We start from the raw sequence: 24,666 nt of genomic DNA, 5'->3' as shown, positions 1-24,666 counted from the left end.
TCGGCGGGTGCCGCGGATCTGCGGGAGCATTTGTAGAGTATACGACTCCTTGTGCTTTTGGATCATTCTCGCGGAGCTTTGATGTCATGCGCCGATCGCTCTGCAAGAAGCCGATGCATCTCAAGCGAGCCTGGTGTATTTGTGTTTGGCGCTGCAGCGCTAGCTTTGCTGTGAAATATGAGACGTATACAGTGACGTAAGACCTGGCTCTGTGCTGCTCTCTAGCCCGTGGAAAGGCAAACCGGTTCTTAGAAGGCTTGTCAGTAGAACCAACTCTGAACTGGCACTAGCTCTGAACTAGCACCCAGTTCGTGCTGGTGGAAAGGGGGTAACAGTCATAAGTAGGGATTCACGATACCATTTTTTAATGCCCTTAATGAGAACTGGTTGCGCGCAAGAAAGAGAATGTGCTTCTGAATTGTAATTGAAAGCTTGCAGTTCGCAATGTGTGGGTTGTCATCATTAATTTATTAAAGTATTTCCACACCTCTGAGGCTGACATTGTTTCCGCTGCTGCCGCTGGTGTCTCTGTGCACGGGAAATTCTGTCAGTTACGTCACGTGAGGTATCGGTCTTTGGTATCGGGGGTATTTTTACGAGTACCAGTACACAAGCTTGGTAGCGGGTCGATACCGATACCGATATCGGTATCGGTGCATCCCTAGTCATAAGGGTCTTCATAAGTCTTCATTTGTTGCACCACATAAATTTGTTGGTTGCAACACATGACTTTAGCAGGCACAACTCTTAATGAGGAATAATTCTGATTTTTAATTCTGAAATCAAAAACATGTTATGTACATGTGCAAGTATGAGTTGCATTTTTTTTTTTTTATTCTTTCAGATAAATGATTTCAGACAAAAAAGGAGAATCATCATTGAGCCACTTATCGAACACAGGTCCACATCAAAATCTCTAGTGTGAAAGTTAGACCAACATGCAGATGTGCACTTAACCAAATGAAGGTCAAGTTTAATAAAGTTCAAATCCATATCAGAGACCAAAGAAACACAAGAAATTGCTTCATTTGTGTTTACAAAAAATGGATCCCCTCATTGATAAAAGTTAATTAATTTAAATTAAAAACATTAATTTAATAACATTTTGCTTAGATATCTGAGGAACCTGCTGTTACTGATATTTTTATTTAGTATTAAGCAAGAATTAAATCTTCCCTTACTGGAAAGCTTGCGGAAGTCATTGTGATGCAATTTACATCATCAGCACAGTCCACTGATGTCCACCTGATTTACATCGTCCCCTTGTAGCCCACTTTTGAGTCTGTGCATGTGCAAATGACTTGAGCTCTTAAAAACAAATGTCCACTGTTGTCCATCCACGCTCATGATCTATACAGTATACTTTGAATGTCTTGAATGCTCACCTATGTGCAAGATAGAGCGGAACACGAAAAATGAAGCATACCCTGGCTCTTCGAGCTCTTGAAACCTAGAATATGTTTATGTGTATACGAAACAAAACATATTTTGAAGACAGATGGTGCTTCCACCTTTAATTTGGGTAAAGAATTGAACATGTGCACCCCAGGATGTAGTTCATCAGCAGTGTCTCCCATCACTAGACTGCCGGCAATTGTTACCAGACAGCAGACGACGCCCGCAGCTGGCATGATGCCATCTCCGACTGTGGAGGGTGGGTTTGATCAGAGTTTTTTTTTTTTTTCTTTCTTTCTTAAATCTAAGAGCAAATGCAGTTTCCCATATAAAAACAAAAACAAAAACAAACAAACCCTTAATTCCGATCTCAACAGATACCTTGTACGGTTGCCAATAGCCTTTTCACACATACAGTTTTTACAGGTAAATTACTATTTAGAGATAATGTGTAAACAGGATCTTTTGAAAATACCAGTAAATCAGTTGTGGCAATTTTCCAGTACAAGAAGTTTTAACAATTAACCTTCATATTAAAGGGATAGTTCACCCAAAAATGAAAATTCTGTCATTAATTTCTTACCCTCATGTCGTTCCACATCCGTAAGACCTTCGTTCATCTTCAGAACACAAATTAAGATATTTTTGATAAAATCCGATGGCTCAGAGAGGCCTGCATTGCCAGGAGACAGTTAACACTTTCAATGCCCAGAAAGTTATTAAAGACCTATTTAAAACAGTTCATGTGACTACGGTGGTTCAACCTTAATGTTATGAAGCGACGAGAATACTTTTTGTGCACCAAAAACACAAATAACGACTTTAATCAACAGTGTCTAGTGATGGGCAATTTCAAAAACCTGCTTTATGAAGCTTCGAATTTTAACGAATCATTTGTTTCGAATCAGTGGTTCGGAGCGTGTATCAAACTGCCGAACTCACATGATTTCAGTAAACAAAGCTTCCTTACATTATAAGTGTTTCGAAATTTCAGTGGTTCACCACTGGGGGGGCGTAAATTTGGCAATTTGATACATGCTCTGAACCACTGATTCAAAACAAATGATTCATTAAGTTTCAAAGCTTCATGAAGCAGTGTGTTGAAATCGCCTATTACTAAGATATTGTTGAATAAAGTCGTTATTTGTTTTTTTGGCAAAGTTTTGTTTGGCTTACGGGTGTGGAACGACATGATGGTGAGTAATTAATGACAGAAATTTCATTTTTGGGTGTACTAACCCTTCAACATTAAAAATTTTAACTTATATTGGGGCGTTAATATGTAGTTAAAAAAAAAAAAAAATTGACCATAATCTGTTTTCTTCAACAAAAACAACATTAAAAAAAAAAGAGCAGAACAAATATTATAGTCTGTTTTTAACAAGCCTCTATGCTTTCATGGCTTGTGGTTGCCAGGTGTCACAAGTTTAAATCCCCCAATCAGAGCTTTTCTTTTAAAAGGATACATTTTTCTGCTCTATGTTTTATGTAATATTCGAACCTGGCAACCATGCACACACACACTCCCAACACTGCAGAAAAAAAAACCAATGATCTGAAAACAGACAAACATGCTGCAGTTTAGCAATCTCCATTGAGAAATTGTGCTCAAATAATTGTTTAATACATTCTGTGTTCTTTCACATGGCCGCTTGTGCTATTTGCTAAATCTGTGCTCAAACTTTCTCAGTAATGAACTGTAAGAAATCCAACATATTGATCTTGACATTGGGCTCCAAACAACATTACAACCCAATTGACTTTTCAGACAAATAGTCTTGCCAACCTCACACTATTAGCCAATGTTTAAATGTCCAGCCCATTTGGGCTGCTTAAAGAAATGCAATTGCAATTCCATTTTGTACCACTAGTGGAAACAGAAATATAATTGAAACGATGCATTCATACGGACCTTTTCACATGGGGTACAGTGTGCTGAAAGCCTAATTTCCTTTACCACCACTTCCATTTCCTTTACCAAGCTCAGTTATACAGGTTGAAACCCTGGCATGTGAGAGTGGAGCTCTCAGACGTTCTGGGTGAGAAATGATGGCAGGGACGATTTTGACAGGCCACCTGCTGAGCGAGTCTGATCCGCCATAGACGTCTCCTATCGCTGCTGTCAACTGAAGCACTGACATCAGCCACAACAGAAAGCCACTGTCACACTTCAGTGTTTAATGGGCTGTGAATGGGATCTGCACACAGTGACGTGATGGTAGCAATTTTACATGCCCTATCAGACAGCTCTTTGATGCTACCACTGACAAGATGAGATATGATGAGGTGACGGGAGATCTGATATCCTCTCTCTCACACACTTCTGTCAGTTTGGTTCCTCATACAGACACATAGAGCATTTCTCATTATCACGCAGTGCGGATAAAGTAATCTTTTGTTGTTTGTTCTTTTTTGTTGTTTCGTTTTATCTGTGTGTCTTAAAAGGAAGGCAGCTTCATTCATTTCTCCATCTAAACACACACACACAGATGCACACACACTTGCTGTAATGATCTGACTGTCTCTGTGTCTCTACTTTCCTATGGATATCCTTCACAGTTTTAACATTATGTAATAGAGATGTCACAATGGTTGACTAATTGACTAGTTGTTCAATAAGTGACTAATAAATTAGTGAGTTTGACTAGTTTTTTCTTATATATATATTTTTAGTTTTGATGTTTTAAGCAGTTGTGCTTTAATTAGCGTGCCGGCGGCATGCTGTGCTTTAGATGTAAGACAGTTTGCACAGTTAAACCCCCTTGGGAAAATTTGCATCTTTAAATTGCAAAGCCCCTTTTAAGCAGTCAGATATCTCTGGCCATTGCATCCTGTCTTTTGTTGTTTCTTTAGCATCCCGCAACGAGTGTTGTATTTTTAAGATGTTGTTGTGTAAGTAAAAAGTAGTTATACTTCCTTTGTTTTTTTTTTTTTTTTTTTTTTTTTTTTTTTTTAAATAAAGAACCTTGCATTCTGGTTCAATCTTCTGTGCTCCATCTAGCTCCATCTGTTTTTTAAGGGTTAGTTCACCCAAAAATGAAAATAATGTCATTTATTGCTCACCCTCATGTTGTTCTACACCCGTAAGGCCTTCGTTCATCTTCGGAATACAAATTAAGATATTTTTTTGATGAAATCCGATGGCTCAGTGAGGCCACTATTGAGAGCAAAGCCACCGAAACCCTCAAGATCCATAAAGGTACTAAAAACATATTTAAAACAGTTAATGTGAGTTCAGCGGTTCAACCTTAATATTATAAAGTGACAAGAATACTTTTTGTGTGCCCAAAAAAAAAAAAAAGACTTTTCAACAATATCTTATGATGGTTGATTTCAAAACACTGCTTCTGAGCTTTACGAATCTTTTGTTTCGAATTAGTGATTTGGATCTCCTATCAAACGGCTAAACTGCTGAAATCACATGACTTTGGCGCTCCGAATCACTGATTAGATTCGTAAAGCTCCGAAGCAGTGTTTTGAAATCGGCCATCACTAGATATTGTTGAAAAGTCTTTTTTTTTTTTTGGGGGGGGGCAAACAAAAAGTATTCTCGTCGCTTTATAATATTAAGGTAGAACCACCGTACTCACATGAACTGTTTTAAATAAGTTTTTAGTACCTTTATGGATCTTGAGAGGTTCAGTGGCTTTGATCTCAATAGAGGCCTCACTGAGCCATCAAATCTCATCAAAAATATCTTAATTTGTGTTCCGAAGATGAATGAAGGTCTTGGGGGTGTAGAACGACATGGGGGTGAGTAATTAATGCTAGAATTTTCATTTTTGGGTGAACTAACCCTTTAAAAGCAGCAACATAGTATAAGTTCCTACTAAGAAATGTGCAGAATCTAGTCAAATGAACACAGAACCAGCCTAATTATTCATGGCTTCTTTAAGAAAATAAGGCAGTTGGTCTATTTCTTTGTTGTATTGCACATCCCAATTATGTAAGAAATTAGATCTGGTCCAGAATGTAAATGGAGTCATGCAGTGTTCAGCCAGTGCCTTTGTTATGGTGTCATTAAACATGTCAAATGTTTGATTATACTGCAATGATTTGTTTAAAGAGGGTTTTTAAAGTAAACAGCACATGAAGCTCAACAGTGACCGCACTCGTGTTCTTCGGCCTTGGTTCTGGAAGTATTTTTCTCATTCATTTTCCCCGTAAGGATTTCAGAACAATCAATAAAGACTTGAACCAAACCAACCAGCTCCAAGATTAATCACAACATTTCTTTGGAAACAAAGGAAGACAGAATGCATGAAGGAACTATGTACTTACTGTATGAGGAATGAATGAACTACTTCTCTCATAAAGAATTACTAATAATTTTCACCCTTATTATATTATTTCATTCCAATCAAAATCTTATCTTCGCAAAAAGTATCTAATATACTTTATATCTATGACCGCAGACAATAAACATGTCCCATTACTTGAGTCTCAAAGATGAAATATAAAGACAAAAAGGCCAACTTTACCATTTTCTTTGTTCTATTGTCAGTTCTTTGTATTGGCTGAAGAACTGGTAATGGATACTATTTTCAGGGCTGAATAGAAATCCTACAAATTTTTTTTTTTTTTTTGGTAGATATTTAATTGACTATTAATTGTCTCTAAATAAAATTGAAGCTATAGATCATAAGAAAATAACACTTCTCATTCTTTTTTTTTTTTTGTTAGCTTATATTGTGCAAGCTTAACTGTTCAGAGTACAGCTTAGCATAGTGCTAGCCAATTAGTGATTAGTACTAGTTTAGCCTAATCCCAAAGTGTAATTATACATTTTTATTTACCAAACTATTCATGACACCATGACTCCTGTTTATATGGTTCTCTAATTGGTGGACTTTATTCGTCTGCAATTAAATCTTTTTTAATGAACTTGGAAGTCAGGCAACTTTGGGGTACAGGTTTTTTTTTTTTTTTTTTTTTTTTTTTTTTTTTTGTAAATAATAATAATAATAATAAAAAGTATTACTGTTTCTACAAAAATATTTAGCATCACAGCCATTTTCAGTGACAATAATAAGAAGTGTTTTTTACACAAAATCAGCATATTAGAATGATTTCTGAAGTGACATTGACATGAAGTGACATTTCTGAATGTGACATTGAAGACTGGAGTAATGATGCTGAAAAAAATATATTTTAACATCTTAAAATAGAAATGATTTTTTTAATTGTAATAATATTTCACAAATTACAGTTTGTACTTTTTTCATTACTTTTTTTTTTTTTTTTTTTTTTACCCCAAACTTTTGAATGGTAATGTATCATCACTTAATCTCTAAGCTCATGGTAGGTCTATCTTGAAAGGTTTAAACTTTATCACTAAAAATCAATTTCACTATGGAGATTTAGAATGACCTTTTTATTTCCTGAATCCTGCTGTGTTTCTCTGTTGGTGTGATCACACCCACTGTGGTTAAAGTCTTTGCCATTCACGCATAGGCAAGCACCACTTTGTTGTTCTTCTTTTCAAGCATATAGAGTAACTACAGACTTCTTCTATCAGCTCACGAGTTGTGTGAAATATAGTAGACCTTTTTTACATCAGAAGTATACAGCCTATCTGTGTCACACTGATTTTTCAGTATGAAGACTTATTATTGTTGCTGCTCCTGTCAGAAAGATACATATATTTTCCTCCATCTCCCTTGCGGTTGCTTAATCCACCTCCACTCCCGGCTCCAGCACGCTCTCTGTGTCTGGGGAACGCTCTCGTCAAACCCAATATGTCAGCCTCTTTTCAGATTGTCAGGCATCACAACATGGGAAGAGAATTCCTCCGTCAGCGCATTGTGTGTGTGTGCGTGTGTGTGTGTGTACTCGTATTGCCTTATGGCCTCACTCTTTCACTGATGTGCGACTATCTATTGTCTCTTCTTATGACTGGCTGGAGCACAAAGCCCTAAACTGCTCCAGCATCCATTTTTGGATTTTTCTTCTGTGGTTTCAACATCATCAGAAGACAAAAATCATGGTTGATTTCTGTGCCACTTTTTTTCTTCTTCTTCTTTTTTTTTTTTTTTTTTCTTTGGAACAAAAAATAAAATCTCTTGATTGAGCCTACACTATGCCCCGATTAAAAGAGGTTACTAACAACTCATACTTTAGCATCTGTTAAGGCCCTGATATACTCATGGCAAAATTCTAATTCATTCTTTGCTTTGGGGTAAAAAGAAGTTCGAAATACATAAGCAGCAGTATACTGTTCCATACTCTACTGAAAGCAGCGGTTAGATGAATATGTAATTATGTGCTGCGTGCTTTCATTTCAATAAAATAAATGCACAACAAAAATGACAGCAATGAGTATACAACAAAGAAAGCATCTGATCATAGAGGTGTGGATGTTTTCATGAGCTTTGCAATTCAGCGCTCCAGTAAAGTCACATCACATTTATTTATATACCACTTCATACAGATTGTCTTTAAAGCAAGCAGCTTTACAGTATTAAACATGAAAAAATAGTGTCAGTGTCTGTCAGTTAGAATTACAACTTCAATTTCTGCTATAAAGCGGCTCTCCGGTGTATTCATGCTTTTACTCGCCGATGCAAGACCTCGACGGACTGAACAGAAGAAATGAACCAGAGAACATTTCCATGCCAGAGAGGGAGGAGTCTCAGAGCCAGACCTACCTATTATATAATCACCACAGACCAATGGTAGTTTGAAGGTGTTGACCAGCCAGAGTGAACTTTTACAAAAAGTTAACTTTAGCAGGTTGTTTCGAACTCTTGAAACAAATGAAAAACGAACTTCGTTTTGGCCTGATTTTGTTTTAAATGACATTACACCAGTTCGTTCTTTGATTTCATATCAAAAGACTCTAAGTATATCGAGGCCTTTACAGTCCACCATTTTGTCTGACAAACTTTTACTTATGTGTAGGTCAGTCTATAAAAAGTCCTGTGTTTTTGGATAGTTTATGTAGAGATTCCAGGAATTATCCTAATATTTTAAAAATTATATTATATTATATTATATTATATTATATTATATTATATTATATTTCTTTTTTAAATGCATTTATTTTTTTAAAATAAAAAATCTGCTTTAACAAAGCCCTTAACACTAAGTTTTGAATTCTGAGCTGTTTTAAAGAGACCAGGCTTCAGATGGCCACGCCTGGCTCCCCAATTATCCTCCCATAATTCCTTCATGTTTTAATTGGGTCGTATGGGGGCTGTCATGTGAAATGATGAAGGATGAGCATTGGGTGGGCTGCATTACTCAATTTCACCAATCAGAAGAGAGAAAGACGCTGTATTCCTTTTCTTTTTTTCTCTCTCTGTCTTTTCTCCTCTGCTGAGATTTGGAGTGTGAGAGATGGAAAGAGAGGAACTTTGAATGGCCAATGAGCCTGAATAATTGCGTTCATCAATTAAAGAAGCCAGAGACTTAACGAACATAACTAATTATGGACATAAATCAAGCAAGCTCCAGCCTTGACTAATTTGTACAAGGTTGAAGTGGTTTGACTTATACCACTAGGAGTTTTGCAAAAAAAAAAAAAAAAAGCTTGCTGACATGTCTACAACGTCACAAAAATTAGTTTAACAGAAGTTGCCTATGATACCATTTAAAATAGTTCTCCCAAAAATGTTGTCATCATTCACTCCACTTTCCAGACCCAAATTACTTACTTTGTTCTGTCGAACACAAACTGAGAAATTTTAAAGAATATTCATGCAGCTGTTTTTCACACAATTAAAATTAATGGTGACCAACTCCAAAAATAACAAAGCCCATAAAATAAAAGTGGTCCATATGACTTTTATGTTATACTTCAAGTATGTTATACTGAAGCCATTCTATATTCTATTTTTTTTTTTTTTTTTTTTTTTTTTTTTTGAGGAAAAGATGGTGAGTTCAAATCATTATTTACTAAAAATTTTCTCTACCTATTTTCAGATCTTTTTGGCTTCATCTTATATTCAAATATATCACGTCAAAACGTGTCACACTAGGTTTTACTTCATTATTGCAGTGGCTTGTAACCAATCATGACGTCATTTGCAAATATGAGCATATTAGGATACGATTCATAATGCTCCAAGATTTGAGAGTGGTGTAAAATATTTTCAATGGAAAACAACTTCAAATTTGGTCCATATTACTTCAGATGACTTGGAAATATAGTTCACAAGTATAATGGACTAGTTATGATCTCTTTTTGGTCCTTTTTGGAGCTTAACAGACCTTGGTCATTATTATATAGTTGAAAAAGAGTTGTGTGAACATCTCCTTTTTAGATGGTCATGAATAAATGATAACGAAGTTTAGATTTTTGGTGGATGAACTATCTCTTTAAAGATTGAAGACGTCGGCTCCATAGCATGAACTTTTTACGAAATGTGACTTCTTGTGGCCATCCCTCTTTTTGAGTCATCTGGAAAAAGAATCTATGATAACACTAACAAGCTGTCTAGCGTATCTGGAAAAACCGTGACTTTCCAGTGGAGAAAGTTACCGCTGGAAGTAGTTGACCCACAGTTTTCACGACACTCCGTCGTTGAGGCTGATATGTGGTATTGCATAAAGCTGAGCATATGTTCCTCTTCATCCTCAACTAGGTCATCACCACTAAGCCTGCAACGTGAAGTTAGTCTCTCTTTTGAAAAAGTTTCCATCACAATCATTCATTGCACTCCATAAGCCACACTGCTCGAGCTGGAACCACTGGCTCATTTGTAGTGGAATTTAAGGCCTCATTGGAAAGTTTTGTTCCATAGTCTTTCAGCACCACTGGGCCTGTCATACTACACGGCAAAGGAAATCAGTTTTATTTTTCCCTTATTTGGCATGGTGCTTATTGGTTGCAAAAATTTGATGCTGTGCATTCCAGTATCATCGCTGCATTTGAGACCATGGGAAATAACAAGTGATTATTGAGATTCGACAACCACCAGCTCGTCAGGAGCTCGTAAAACAACCACTCTACCAAAGTTCCTTTGCTGCAGTCCAGGCCAGGAGTTGTTATCACCTCAGCATTTGGAAACTAATGTCAGTCGCACAGTTGATTATGGTTATTTGCAGACATGAACTCAGAGCCCATTGGCATGATTGTGGTATTGGCTGCATTCAAGATCACCTGTGGGGTAAAGAACATAGACTGGGTCCCTATGCCCCCTAAGTGAAGTATTTACAGGGTTTAGTTTGGCACAGGTTCTAATTTTGGCAGCATACACTTAGCATTAGTGCAATATGTTCAGTCTGACTTACAGATTTTTTTTAGTAGAGTCTCTACAGGTTCGCTGCCTTAGAACTGCTGTCATTTTATCCTTTCATTTGCTCACTTCCAAATGGGAAATGGCATCAAGTCCATTAACCAGTAATGTTTTATGGCTAATACAACCTTGATTGGAGTCTTGATAAATATGAAAATGGCCCAATCTTCAACTTACCCTTATTCTGTTTGTGTACTTCAGGATCTGTCTGGCTCTATAGATGACCTCCCCACTGGAACAGAGGCGGGTCTCAGTTCGGCTGTCAGTGCTTCAGGTTCCACCAGTAGTCAGGGCGAGCAGAGTAACCCTGCTCAGTCACCTTTCTCACCCCATGCCTCGCCCAGAGTCCCCAGCATGCGCAGCGGGCCCTCGCCCTCACCAGTCGGATCACCAGTGGGTTCCAGCCAATCACGATCTGGGCCCATATCACCTGCCAGTGGGCCAGGTAAAAGATTCTGAGTGAGATATAATTTTTTGATTTTGTTTTTTCATAAATATTTCAGGGAGAAATTTATCTGCTGCTTGAAACTCTATTTTTGTGTTGTTTAATTTATTTGAATTGTTTGAAATACAATTTATGTAATTATGTTTGAATTATATGAGATTATTCTGTAGTAGGGACGTGAATTTTCAGGAATATTGCAGGGCTCCAGACTGCGACCTTTTTTCCTGCCAGTGTGACAAATTTTGTTAGACGTCGCACTGGTGCGACCACAATGTTTCCCAACATCAAATGGCAAACGAAATGAAAGTGGAACGAAACTGCGCTACTCATTTGTGGTTCACAGACCATTTATCAGTTCGGACCAATAATAGACAGTGCAGCGCAAGCTATTCGAGGACTGATCTCGATCGCGCGACACCGTTAGTACACAGCACTGGGAGATCATGTGAAGAAAGCCATTGAAATTGCCACAGAATTAATAACATCACTGCAAGGTCTAGTGAGAAGCATTCAAATTCGACGAAGAGTTCTCTGTTATAAACCATAGATATCAGATCAAACAGCACTGATGTGGAAACCATGAGAAATATTGTGCCATGAATGAACAAGTTGTAGAAGGCTTTCAACCCACAAATATACATAAATATTCACCATGGATTTAATGCAGTAACACTAACTGTAACCATGGTATTGTGACAGAAATAGTCAAATGCTTTCAAGTACTTAACACATCTTTTTCCAGCACTTCAAAACTAATATTATCATATTTAAATGTTATTTTTAATGTGATGACCAAAACATTATTTGTTCATTCTTCAAAGATTGTCCCCATTTATAAAACTTAAAGTTTCAAGATGTCAAGATTTAGGAAAACTCACACTTATTTAAAAATAAAAAAGACCATTAAATGACCATTGTAACCAGTAGATGCAGGGAAGAAGATCACTCATCAGCTTATTAGCTATTTCCAATGCCCTCAAATATAAGTCTGGAGCCCTGTGAACTTAATATAAAACTGCACATTGTAATTTCTGTAAGTTAAGTTATATATTTAAAATTTAGTTAATAATTTATAAAATATAAATCAAAATCGGTATTGTATTCATGTATTATTTTTAATTATTTTGTCAGTCATTGTGCATGTTTTGGTTTGCTTACATTGCTTTGGTTAAATCTGCTGAAAATTAGCAGCTGATATCGCTTTAAATACTGACAAAATTTTCTCTCTAACTAGTCACTTATTCTTGAATTTTCTGTTGTGGCTATTTTGGTAAAAAATATTATTGTTATGCTAACTTTGACATACCCATTAGCTACAGCCGTCACATGCTTCTCGTTTAATTCCTACCACTGTGGAGCAGTCGGAGGGTGAGGTGTTTGAGCTCCAGTCAGCAGTGGGTCAGCGGCAGGATTCAAGCTGACTTTAAAACAAGTCACTCCATCATTAAAATAGTTTTGAAAGTCTGTTAGCAGTTTGGAGTCACTTTGACACAATTACTGTCCTGCTGTGTGCTGCATTGTTAGCCGGGCTTCTTTGATAGCTGGGCAGCAGAGGGCTTTGTGCAGCTGAAACTGCTGTTTTTCCTTTCCGTTCTGAATGTCACTAACAAGGTCCACAGGAGACCGTTTACCCTGCTGCACACAAAACTGCCTCATCCCTACTGGGAGCAGCGTTGGCCATTAACCGCATACAGGGCTGGCCCTGACATGTGATCTGTGTGCCATTACTGGAGAATGAATATCTCCGCTTTTACAAACATACGCGTTCTGTACATACAGGCACACAAAGTTGCTCCTGGGAGAGAAACAATGAGCCTTAAACACATCCCATGGGACGTGTGGTTAGATATTCTGCCCTCAAGGCTAATTTGTCTGATATTTATCGTGAAAAGTAGCTCTTTTATGAGACCGCAAACTGTGTTTGTGGTTTTGTGCATGTGTAGTGCAAAAATATTGGTCTTAATCAGTATTTTTGTCTTGCTTCCCAGTAAAATATCTAAATATCATTAAAACAAGATAAAAATGTTAAAGATTCTTTAAACAAGATAAAAAAAATTGTTTTAGACATACAGTAAATCTAACAAAATTATAATTTTAATTGTATAAAATAAAAATAAAAAACTAGAAATGGTATCTGAAAAATCTGAAAACAACTTTCTAAGTAAATTTATTTTGTTTTGATATTTAGATATTTTACTCTTAAACAAGACAAAAATACTGATTAAGAAAATAATGTGTACAGTAAAAGACGCACACATGTACATTTTTTTCCCACACACAGGTACACAGATGGCCCCTCAGACCCCAGGGAACGTTCCAGACGTGGGCTCCCATTCCTCTCACAGTCAGTCGCCCATGTCTCAGGAGAGAGGTGAGTTGATTTCCCGCAGTAACATTATGGCTCACACTGCCTCTATTTACAGCTATCAAGAAAAGAAGATTTTTAGTGAATATCCGACAGCTGTATTTTTCATCTGTCCCAAGTAATGCGTGTCTGCTCATTTTCCAGCATTCACTTCAGAGTAATAAACTCAATTGTGTGATGTGTATTAACACCTGCTATATATTTTTTCCTCCTCCATGGATGAACACTAACAGTGTGATGCTGCAGAACCGTTTTCGTTGAGCAGCTATATGAGTGCTGGTGCTTTGATTTAGAGCTCAAGTATTAAAATTTGTTTGTTTGGAGCTGTAAGCAAAAACTTGTCCATTGTAATTTCAGTTATTTTCACCTATGCAAGTGAGATCACAATTAGGTTTACTTACAACAGAAGGTCAACATGAAATCAAAGTTGACCTTATTTACTTTGTGAAAACACTGTCCCAGTCTTATTGTGCACCATTTATCAGTGCACCTTGTCTAAAGAAAATCCTTGTAAACTTGTGATGGCAAATAAAGATTTTGACCTTCAGTCTCCATGTCCAGGTCAAACGAGTTGATGCTGACAGTGTTTCAGGAGGGCAGTAGTCCTCCACAATCCACTGCAAACTTACATTCAGGTCTGGTTTTAGTCTTGTATAGAATGCCCGCTCATAATGATCCAGTCAGTTCGCTTCCAACTTGTTTTTACTTGTTCTTTATTCTGTTTCACTGAAATATGTCAAATTACAGAAAGAAAATGGGTTGCAAATACCCCTTTAAAAAAAAATAAAAAAAAAAAAATATATATATATATATATATGTAGTCAAAAAAATAGGTCGAATGACATTTTTTGGTCAAAATTAGGTAATACCTTGGCAAAATTCACATTTTAAGTGCAGAAAAATAGCGATTTATAGTGGCATGCTGAAAAGGCTGTCTTTCTCTAACGTTACTTTTTAAGAACGCACCTGGCGGAGGTGCAAAAATTGGCCATAGCTTTCCCTCTCTTAAAACTACAAAGACAGTTCACCTACCAAAATAAACCCCATAACATGTAGAATGAAGGTGTATTAATGCAAATTTCCCACCAGTCCTGTATAAACTATGGCACACAAAGATTTTTTTTCTAATACAACGTTATCGTGAGAAGGTGGAGCACAAGAGAACAACGGAGCTATAATGAACATACATGTTCTAATTATGTTTATTAGAGGTTGAATTCAAATCAAATACTGCCAAACTGCCCATACTATTTCTGGATGTCTACTTCATAAAATGTATGAAAATATGGAAATATATGGTCCAGTCCAGATCACTCAAATAAATGGAGGCACCCTTAAATGGTCAGTAATGGAGCTTGGGTTTCATCTAGTGAAAAAGTTTGGTACTGCGCCCAAACAAAATCTTACTGAAAGCTCATTTTTGAAATGCATCAACCTAAAATTTGGAATGTTGACATTTTTGGCTTTGATTTTTTTGCATTTTAAGAGAAAAAAAAATGTTTTGTAATATATTTTTATAAAATATAAACAATTATATTTTTTACGTTTTCATAAACTTAAACTTCTATAACTTTTTTTTATTTCACTTTCCTAATTTATTTCACTTCTACAATAATCTGACAAGTGTCTTCTTTAAAACAAGACCAACCTTAGGTCTATATTCCAAATCATTCTTGAATTACAACCATTTAAGTTTGGATTTAAGTGTGCATTTTCATGTCTATGTGAAAAAGTGGGTGACAGTTAATTAAACCTGTTTTTCTCAAAATTCCGTTCCTGAAAATCATAACAATCAGCCGACTTCAGATAACCATACATTTGTTACAGACACGCTATGAAAGAAGTAAAAACAGATTTGGAAAGGGCTCGAATCCAGCTTTCATATGGTATTGAAACCTGTGATAGGTAAAATTTCAACATGTGATCGGTTTTTTATATATTTGTGTAGCCATTGTAATGACTTTGCAAAATTGCAAAAAAAAAAAAAAACATATCTCAGTTGTTACTAAAATGAAATATTGGCTAACTTTTAATGATCAGATATTTGAGTAGGCAATTAAAAAAAAAAAACTTTAACCCCATTATTTAACATGTAAGAAATACCACAAAAATTGAATAATCAAGTGTATAACTGAAACACTGCATAGACTTCACTGTATGAAACAAACATGAACTGATTCTTATTAAAGATACAAAAGTTATTCAGTCATAAGCACTGAGTGATTTTCTCTTTGTCTTTTTGTTGTTTGGTTAACATTAATTAGAAAGACAGCAGTGTTTAGTTTACTGACACGCATCTGGTTTTCACCCAACTGTTAACGTTAATTTAAGACATAACCGTCAATGTGAATACTCCATACGACGGGCATTTTGACATTATTGTGGATCTATTTGACCATTCAAGCGCAATAAGACACGAAAGAGAACTGAATTCACGATTGCACACCATCTGAAAGAGGCAGCTCTTTATTTTCTCATTCATGCCTGTTTCTTTATCACTCTTACATGTAAATAACTTTAAATAGTACTGTGCTACGCGGATATATTTACATACAGTGAAATAAGCGATATAGTAAAATCTCTAACGATAGACACTTCATACCATGGTCACTATACAGTATATACCGTCATACCGCTCAGCCCTAGATGTATGTATGATAACGTACTGTATATGAGTGATTGATACTGAAAGATGTATATACTAATAATACTGAATAAAAACTATACACTTTGCAAACTAGTATATATGAATTTTAACACTAATCCTTACACTATTTACAGAAAACTCTTTTTTTTGTTGTTGTTGTTGTTGTAATGAGTAATTTCTCCCACTGTTTTAATTTTTAGGATTTGCACCTAACATGCAGCGCAATGCACCTGGTACCCAGTTTGGAGGCCAGCAGCCTGGACCTTCTATGTCCCCACACTCCTGTCCCACTGGCCCTATACACCATAATGTGGGCTCCTATCAGCTGGGCCCCTCTTATGGGCCCCAGAGTGGCCAGTATGGCCCTTCAGGTAACACTCACATCCCCATCTCTTCTGCTTGCAAACATTTGAATTTTTTCCTCTAATTGTCAAGTGTAAATATGCACTAAAATGTTAAAACAAAACCGTGCAAAACTATAGACCCTCTCTTATTCTCGTGTTGTTTCAAACCTTTACGACTTACTGCTGTGAAGCACCAAAAAAACACCTGTCATGCTCCAAAAATGACAAAAAGCATCATAAAAGAACTGGCCCATGTGTATTTTGCACTAAATTGCCAGTCTTCTGAAGTCATATGAGAGATTTATGTGATGAACATATAAAAAGGTTGCCATACAAATGTCATTTTTGTTGTTGCTTCGCCATCATGCGTTCATACATTCATACATACTGATAAGACATGCGAGAGCCAGTGTTGTTCATTGACTGTACATCATTGACGACAAGCCTAGTGCAATAGTTTTAGGCAGCAAAGGTAAACATATGAATCTCCTGTTGTGTTCCACGGAAGAAGTAATCTGGGTTTGGAATGATAAGAGAGTGAGAAAATGACACAATTTCAATTTTTTTGGTGAACTAATACTTGAAGTGTCTGTTGTTTCAGCTGTGTGCATCTGTGAAAGAGACCCCATTAACAGGGCTCAGCAGTAATTTATCATGAATGTTATGGCGTGCAGATGTAATAAATGAATAGCTGCTAAGCATGCCTTTATAATGTCATGGCCTCCACTCTGCCTGATTGATAGTCCCTGTTGTCCTGTACTCTCATTCAAATGAATGACAGCCGACTCAAGACAACAGGGGTGCAATGTGCTGCCGCTGTTGCAGGCCTGACACTGACTGAGCTATAGCGGCAGTCGACCACAGAATTGCTTACACAGATTGATAGGATCCATGAAAAGATGCCTTAGTCAATTCATAGTTTGGAAGAACATAAAATGTAGCATTTTATTGTTTCCTGAACTCTACTTATAATGCAAACATTAATAATTTAGTTTTTTGGACTCTTACCCTTAGACTTGTTTCATACATCTTGTTTTACATTGATTCATTTTGGCGCTCCTAATATTAACAGGCAGCTGGGCTTGCACTGCTTTCATCAGTAGTGTGGGGCTGCTTAACAGAAGTAATACTGCATGTAGAGTTTGGGTGCTAGGCCTGTTTTTGCTGCACATTACAACTTGAACTCAGGCAAATTTGGTGGAAATGCTCTATAACCCAGGGCATGGTGGCTCAATGGATAGCGCTGTGGCCTCACAGCAAGGTCCTTGGTTTGAGTTCTTACTGAGCCAGAAGGCCTTTCTGTGTGGAACACAATTCAAAGATGAAAGGTGAATGAGATGTGATTCTAAGTTGTCTGTAGTTGTGAAAGCATGTGTTTTAGCCCTGTTATTGACTGGCTATCCATCCAGGGTGTTTCCCTGCTTACGACCCACTGGGGGTAGAGTCCAGCATCCCCACAACCCCAATAGAACAAGCGGTTTGCAAAATGGATGGATAGATACATGTGGTCCCCCACCTAAGTGTTTTTCATAATAATTTTTAGCTACTGTACCTTTAAGACTTCTATATGTAAATTACCTTTATGATTGGCTAACCTGTTCACATACGAAACTGACCAATGTAAGTCACACTTCACATTCATCAGAGACGCACATTTTGCTGAATAGGGGTTGATGTGTAAAGACAACATCTTAATAGCCAACCCAGAACAACTAGATTTTGGTCAGGGTTGTCTCACCTGCAGACTGTATTTGATGAAATCTCGCCCTCTTCTGTTGGAGGTCTGTTACACACAGCGATTATGAATGGCAGAGGGATGACAGCCTTTGAGTTTTCTCTCCAAAATTTACTTGTTACTTGTTGACAGCTTGTTGACAACAGTTTCTGTCTGAGACTCAAGCAGGACAACAGATTGTTGCTTCTTCAGAGGCTCATTGGTCACTGCCATGGCCAAATGATCGCCCCACCAACTGAACGATCATTTCAAATGAAACAGAAGTTGATTTCTAGTCAGTAAGGCCATTAACTCAGCAGGGAGTTGAGTCACTGCGGCTGTTAAGGCTCCCCTGCTGAGAGCCGATTCTCCATCAACTATGTAAATGAGGATTATGATTGAAAATCTGCTGAAAAATCAGCTGGTGTAAACATTGATGATCATATAGAGCATTCAGAAAGTATTCAGACCCCTTCATTTTTATCACAGCAGTCTACACTCCATGTCACCGTAATGACAAGGCAAAAACCAGATTTGTAATAACTTTGCAAATGTATTAAAAAGAAAAACCTGAAATATCATATTGCATTGTATTCGTTGCAAGTATTCAGACCCTTAACACATTATTTAAGTTGAAGCACCCTGGCATGGACTACAGCCTTGAGTCTTTTTGGATATGATGCAACAAGCTTTGCACAGCTGGATTTGAGGGATTTTCTGCCATTCTTCCCTGGAGATCCTCTCAAGCGCTCATAAAGGGATAGTTCAACCAAAATGAAAATTCTTTCATCATTTGCTCACTCTCAAGTTGTTCTAAACCTGTATTAAACCCTTTCTTCTGCTGAACACAAAAGATTATATTTTGAATATTGGTAACCATTGATTCCAAAACAAATACTATGGAAGTCAGTGGGGCCCATCAACTGTTTGGTAACTGACATTCTTCAAAATATCTTTTTGTGTTCAGCAGAAGAAAGAAATTTATACAGGTTTGGAACAACTTGAGGGTGAGTAAATGTTTACATTTTTTGGGTGAACTATCCTTTTAAGTTGAATGGGGAATATTCTAGTCCGGGCTCTAGCTGGGCCACGCAAGGACATTTACAGAGTTGCCCCTAAGCCACTCTTGCATGTCTTGTCTTTCCCCTTAGTATGATACTACAATCACCATGGTTGGAATAATATTGCAAAGGTGAAAAGTAATCAAAATTCATCAAACCAGAAAATCTTGTTTCTCACAGTCTTTTAGGTGTCCCTTTTGCAAATTCCAAGCATGGTTTCATGGGGTTTGCTCTGAGGAGATGCTTTGGTTTTATCGCTCTACCGTAAAGCTCATATTGGTGGAGTGTTGTAGTGATGGTTGTCTTCTTTCTCCCATCTCCACACATGATTTCTGGAGCTCAACCAGAGTGACCATCAATTTCTTGGTCACCAAGGGTCTTCTCCCTGATTGCTCAGTTTGGCTGGCTCTAGACTTATTCCATTAAAATTACTCCATTTAAGAATTATGGAGGCCACTCTGCTCTTGAGAACCCTTTATTGCAGCAGAATTTTTGTAGCCTTCCCCAGATCTGTACCTCGACACAGTCTTGTCTCTGAGCTTTCCAGACAGTTAATTTGACTACATGGCTTGGTTTGTTCTGATATGTATTTTTAGCTGCTAGATGCAGGTGTGTGCCTTTCCAAATCATGTCCAATCAAAGTAATTTGCCACCGGTGGACTGCAATCAATGTGTAGATACCTTACTAACTATTAAAGGTGGTACAGAGGATGTTTTCGTCGACTGAGATTTTGAAATGAGCGTTTGAAATGATGCACATTTTACGACTAGCTAAAACATTCTGACTATGCTCAACATACAGCGATAGTTTCCTGCTCCTGAAGCAGATTTATATACTTTCACATGGAATTTGAACACCGACTGTAATCGCAGACTGAAAGCAACTGACTGGACGCGTTTTTAAGGCCCTACCTCGTGCACAGATGATGTATATTAATAATATTCCTTTCAGTGCACCTAATAAATAGTCTTTTATCACTTAGTAAAGACAGTTTCAAGTAATATTGCAAAAATGTATAAAACAAAACATCCTCTTTACCACCTTTAATAAGCAGTAATTAGGAGTTTATTCAGGCAAAAGTCATAATTAATAGTTTGTTAATAGTGAGAATTGGACCCTAATCTAAAGTGTGACTGTCGTTTTTGCTTTTTGCTTTGTCATTACGGGGTATGTATTGTAAATTAAAAACATTTTAGCATAAGGCTGGGCTTATGAATTTAAAATGTATTTGATGTGCAGTTTTAAACAAGCAAGGAAAATCCCCTTTTCCATGACATATTCCCTTTAAACAGAGAATTGTCTTTGACTCAAAGCTTAGTTGTTGATGTGAGCTGAGTTGAAGGCAGGGAAAGTGGGAAGCCTTTGAGTCCTGTTGTGTCAGAACAAGCTTTGGCATTTTGTGTAGCTGAATTACAGAAACATGGGGGTCGTTGAAACAAGGTGAGATTCACATCTTTTTAGCTCACAGTAGGCATCAAATTGTGTTCCCATGTCCCAAACCCTCTGTCATCTATGCATCGCTCACAGCACTGTCAGAAGGGCATCCGCCTGTATCTTTCACATTCATGGCACCTTTCCCTCTTTTTCACCTGAGGGAATGTTGGGATTAACAGGGCTGGAGGAAAGTCACCACAGAGTATCTGACAGCAGTACGGCATTTCTGTGTAATTGGCATTGCTCCAAGTCCATGTCTACATCCTTACAGACTGGAGTGTCCGTCCTTCCCACCGTGAAGGAGCTTGTTAAGGGTCTCATTTCAGTGTAACTACAGAACAGGGGCAAAAAGCCAGCATCCCCCTTCCTTTCCTCTCAACCTGCTTCATGTGATTTTGGAATACATTTTTAGTTCTCTTTTTTTACATTGGGAAAGAGGAAAACATGCCAAGACTCTCTGATTTCCACAGGGAACTCTTGAAACCTGAATGAGCCAGAGATCTCAACGTTTCGACAGCTTGAGGAGTGGAAATCCCAGTTCTAATTGTGACTGAAACGCTGCTTGGCAAGCTCCTCCTGCCAAGCAGCGATCTGGGCATGATTAAATTTATGCCCATTATGCACATCAGCATTTTAGATGGAACTCCACGTGGTGAACATGATGTCTCGTCCCTTGAGAAACTTGACGAGAGAAACTTGCCATCCAGTGGGTGTCAGGCTGAATGTCCTCAGACTGTTGATCTCGAAACATGTCATGAGGAGACATACTTCATTATCAAGGGGCTCTTTGATGGCTTGCTGGGGCTTTGGTCCCACATTAGTTTTGAAGAATGTCAATTTGGCTGAAATGTGTCCAGCCTTCACTGGCTTCCAATACTCTTCCACAAAGATCTGATAATTTGACTCCCTGAGTAGGAACAGAGAAAGAAAAGAATGTACGTAGAATTTGGACTTAAAAGAGAAGCGATCAACACATCCTCAAATCATTCCAAACCTGTATAATTTCATGAATATCCATTACATTGTGAATCACATTTAATGAGGCTCCCAAGAGTGTTAGCATAAAACAACATAAGGCTCACTTATTATTTCGAGTGTTCCGAATAGGTTTGGTGAAAAGCAACCTGATATTTAAGCTATTTTGATGTTAAAATTGTGGCTTCCGCCCATGTTCCCATGTTTGCATCCAATGGATCAAAGAAAAAAAAAATCCAACAAAATCATAGCCATTTATTAGGGATCTTAAGACTGATAAACATAACAGTACTGAAGTACATTGTGAATACTGTTTTTTGTTTGTCTGTAAGAGTAAGAGAAGGGAAAGGTAACTGTAAATTCAGGACAGCAATAGCACTTAGTTTGGAGTGTTTGGAAACACACAAGATATTTTTTGCATTTAAAAAACACTTAGAGGAAGTGAATGTGGAATGTTATCAACAGTGTGCAGGGCTCTTGAGACTTGTTTTGTTAACCCTTAAAATGGTCATGCATTGCTTTTTATTCCACACTGTTTCTTGAGGCTTATAATGGTGTTAGGACTTTCACATAAAAACTGTCTGGTTTATCTCTAGGTAACTATCCACGGCCTCCCAACTATGGCGGAGCACCAGGTGCTAACTACAGTGGTCCCGGCCCAGGCATGGGCAACAGTCTTGGCATGAATGCCAGCAGTCCAATGCATGGGCAGGGTCCAGGGCAACCCTGTGGCTCTATGACCACGGCTCGAGGACCAGGGCATGCAGCCGGTGGCAGGCCTTACCCGGCAGGCTCCAGCAGTGTGGCTCCAACCTCTCCCAACATGCCTCAGTCTGCTGGCCCAGGGATGGGTCCACCTCCTCCCAACGTCAGCCGCAAACCCCATGAGAGTAGCCCTGCATCTGCCCAGCAGAACCCAGTCCCCTCGGGCCAGGCCAGGTAAATCAGAGCCTTTATTAATTTTGATTAAGTGCCTTTCTGCTTATTAACTTGAACAAGATGTTTTGGTCATGTTTGGTCTAGATTCCATCAATAATTAAATCAATAGTTCACCCAAAAATGAAAAATTGTCATTATTTAGTCACCCTCATGTTCTTCCATGTCTTACTATCTTCTGCAAAACACACAAGATATTTTGAATGATGTTGTAGCCAAGCAGATTTGGTTACTATAGACTTCTATTGTATGGACAAAAAAATCTGAGACATTTCTCAAAATGTTCCACAGAAGAAATACAGGTTTTATTTTTGGGTGAACTATCCCTTTGAGGTCACAAAATATTCCCCTAGTTAAAAACATAAAGGTAAAAATATTAATTCCAGAAATCTGTCTTATCTCTTTTTAAAGGTGCACCAAGTAATTTTTTTTACACCTTAGAAAATAAATAAGATTTTGCACATATACAGTTAAAATTATTAGTGCTCCAATTATTATCGTATAGCCAATACCAATTTCTTGTCAACTGATACCAATTAGCTTTTATTAGGAGCTCAGTCATGACCATTTATGTAAGCTCTCTGTTCATTTCATATAATTCATATTCAATTATTTAAATTTATAATAGCATTCACCACCTTTTCATTGGATGTTGGTAATATTGATTCCCCTTTTATTTGTTTTCCTGGTGATTCAATGAGGGAAACACATTCTCATGTAAGGTAAGAGTGGAAAGAGAACAGTAAATGTGTTTGGACTGATCGGGTGCTGTTAATGCCATTTGTACAGATATTTATTTTGTCATATTCACTATACCCTCTACCCTACTATAACCATTTATGATTCAGAAGGGTACTTCTTTGTAACTTTTATGCACCCTCAATATGTCATTTTGCTTATCCCTCACTGGTTGGCCTCTACTGGACAGTCAATGCAGACATTATATCACCAAATAACGCTGAGGGCATTATTTGGGACAGGGCCAAACATGTAATTATTCAGTGTACCTTTGAGTTGTCAATTGTATTGAAAATGAACAGGCACCAAGGAGACTTTCATGCTCTTCCCCCTGCTTCAGGCCTCCCTTTGGCAGGTCCCCTGTATACCTCGGCCTGTCTGGGCCTGGGGGACGGCCAGCTTCCTTCCCTATCCCTCACCCCCATCACCCTCACTACAGTTCTGGGCAAGGCCAGGGGCAGCCTCACACTGAGCTGTATGGGTAGGTTTAAGCTCGGAGCCCTGGCTGGATGGCTTTACTCTGCTTGAGTCTGCTCGCATCTGCTAGAAACGACACAAGCCAAGCGCTATGCATTAGCTTCTCCTTTCTTCTCCACCATGGAAATGTTTTATTCTGAGCTTTTAAGATGCCTAATCGTATAACTTTTACAAAGACAGGAGAAGCAACCTCTGTAAAAAAAAAAACAATTCTGTAGATTGGATAACTGAAGCAGCAGCTTGTGTAGCTCAGAGATAAAGTGAAGTGGAAGACAAAGAAGGTTTAAAGGTTTAAATAATCTTTATGTACCATTCTTGTGTCTTAACAAATCTGTAAACTGTTTTTTTTTTTTTTCTGTGGAACACAAAAGGAGAATTTTTGAAAAATATTAACGCAGTTGTTTTCCATTAAAACAACATCTGTTCACATTTAGATTCAAAATTGATGCATCGACAAGCAAGACCTCATCAAGGTCACAGGTTTGATGTCATATCTGCCAAAATGCCATTGGTTCTCACTTGTTGAGAAATGGAGAATATGATTAGAGAGCTGTAGCAGAAGAGAATATTTTCAGTGAATAATAATATTTTGGTCTGTTCCTCACATGAAGTTATTGCTGTGACTTCACAAAACTATACTGGAAAAGAGCTATATTAAGATTGTTCTACTTGAAATTCTACCATTGAAATTCTACCACTTCATTTTAAAGGGTTAGGGTTCACACCCGTAAGACCTTCATTCATCTTCGGAACACAAATTAAGATATTTTTGATGAAATCTGAGATGTATATGACATCGTCCTATATAATCAACACTTTCAAGGTCCAGAAAGGTACTAAAGACATCGTTAAAACCGTCTACGTGACTGCAGTGCTTCAACTTTAATTTTATGAA

At 37.7% G+C, this 24,666-nt stretch overlaps 1 protein-coding gene across 1 annotated transcript in view; it reads left to right on the top strand.

Annotated features, from left to right (window-relative positions):
- Positions 1-24,666, top strand: part of arid1b (AT rich interactive domain 1B (SWI1-like)) — a 95,731-nt gene that overhangs the window by 50,070 nt on the left and 20,995 nt on the right. Inside the window, 4 exon segments of the mRNA XM_048206310.1 lie at positions 10,836-11,079; positions 13,361-13,450; positions 16,292-16,462; positions 22,217-22,559. Of these exon segments, the coding sequence (XP_048062267.1) occupies positions 10,836-11,079; positions 13,361-13,450; positions 16,292-16,462; positions 22,217-22,559 (848 nt within the window).

This window comes from Megalobrama amblycephala, linkage group LG11 (genome assembly GCF_018812025.1).
Source record: "Megalobrama amblycephala isolate DHTTF-2021 linkage group LG11, ASM1881202v1, whole genome shotgun sequence".
Classification (NCBI taxonomy): Eukaryota; Metazoa; Chordata; class Actinopteri; order Cypriniformes; family Xenocyprididae; genus Megalobrama; species Megalobrama amblycephala.
The sequence above is the reverse complement of the archived record's forward strand: the minus strand, read 5'-3'. Positions and strand labels throughout refer to the sequence as shown.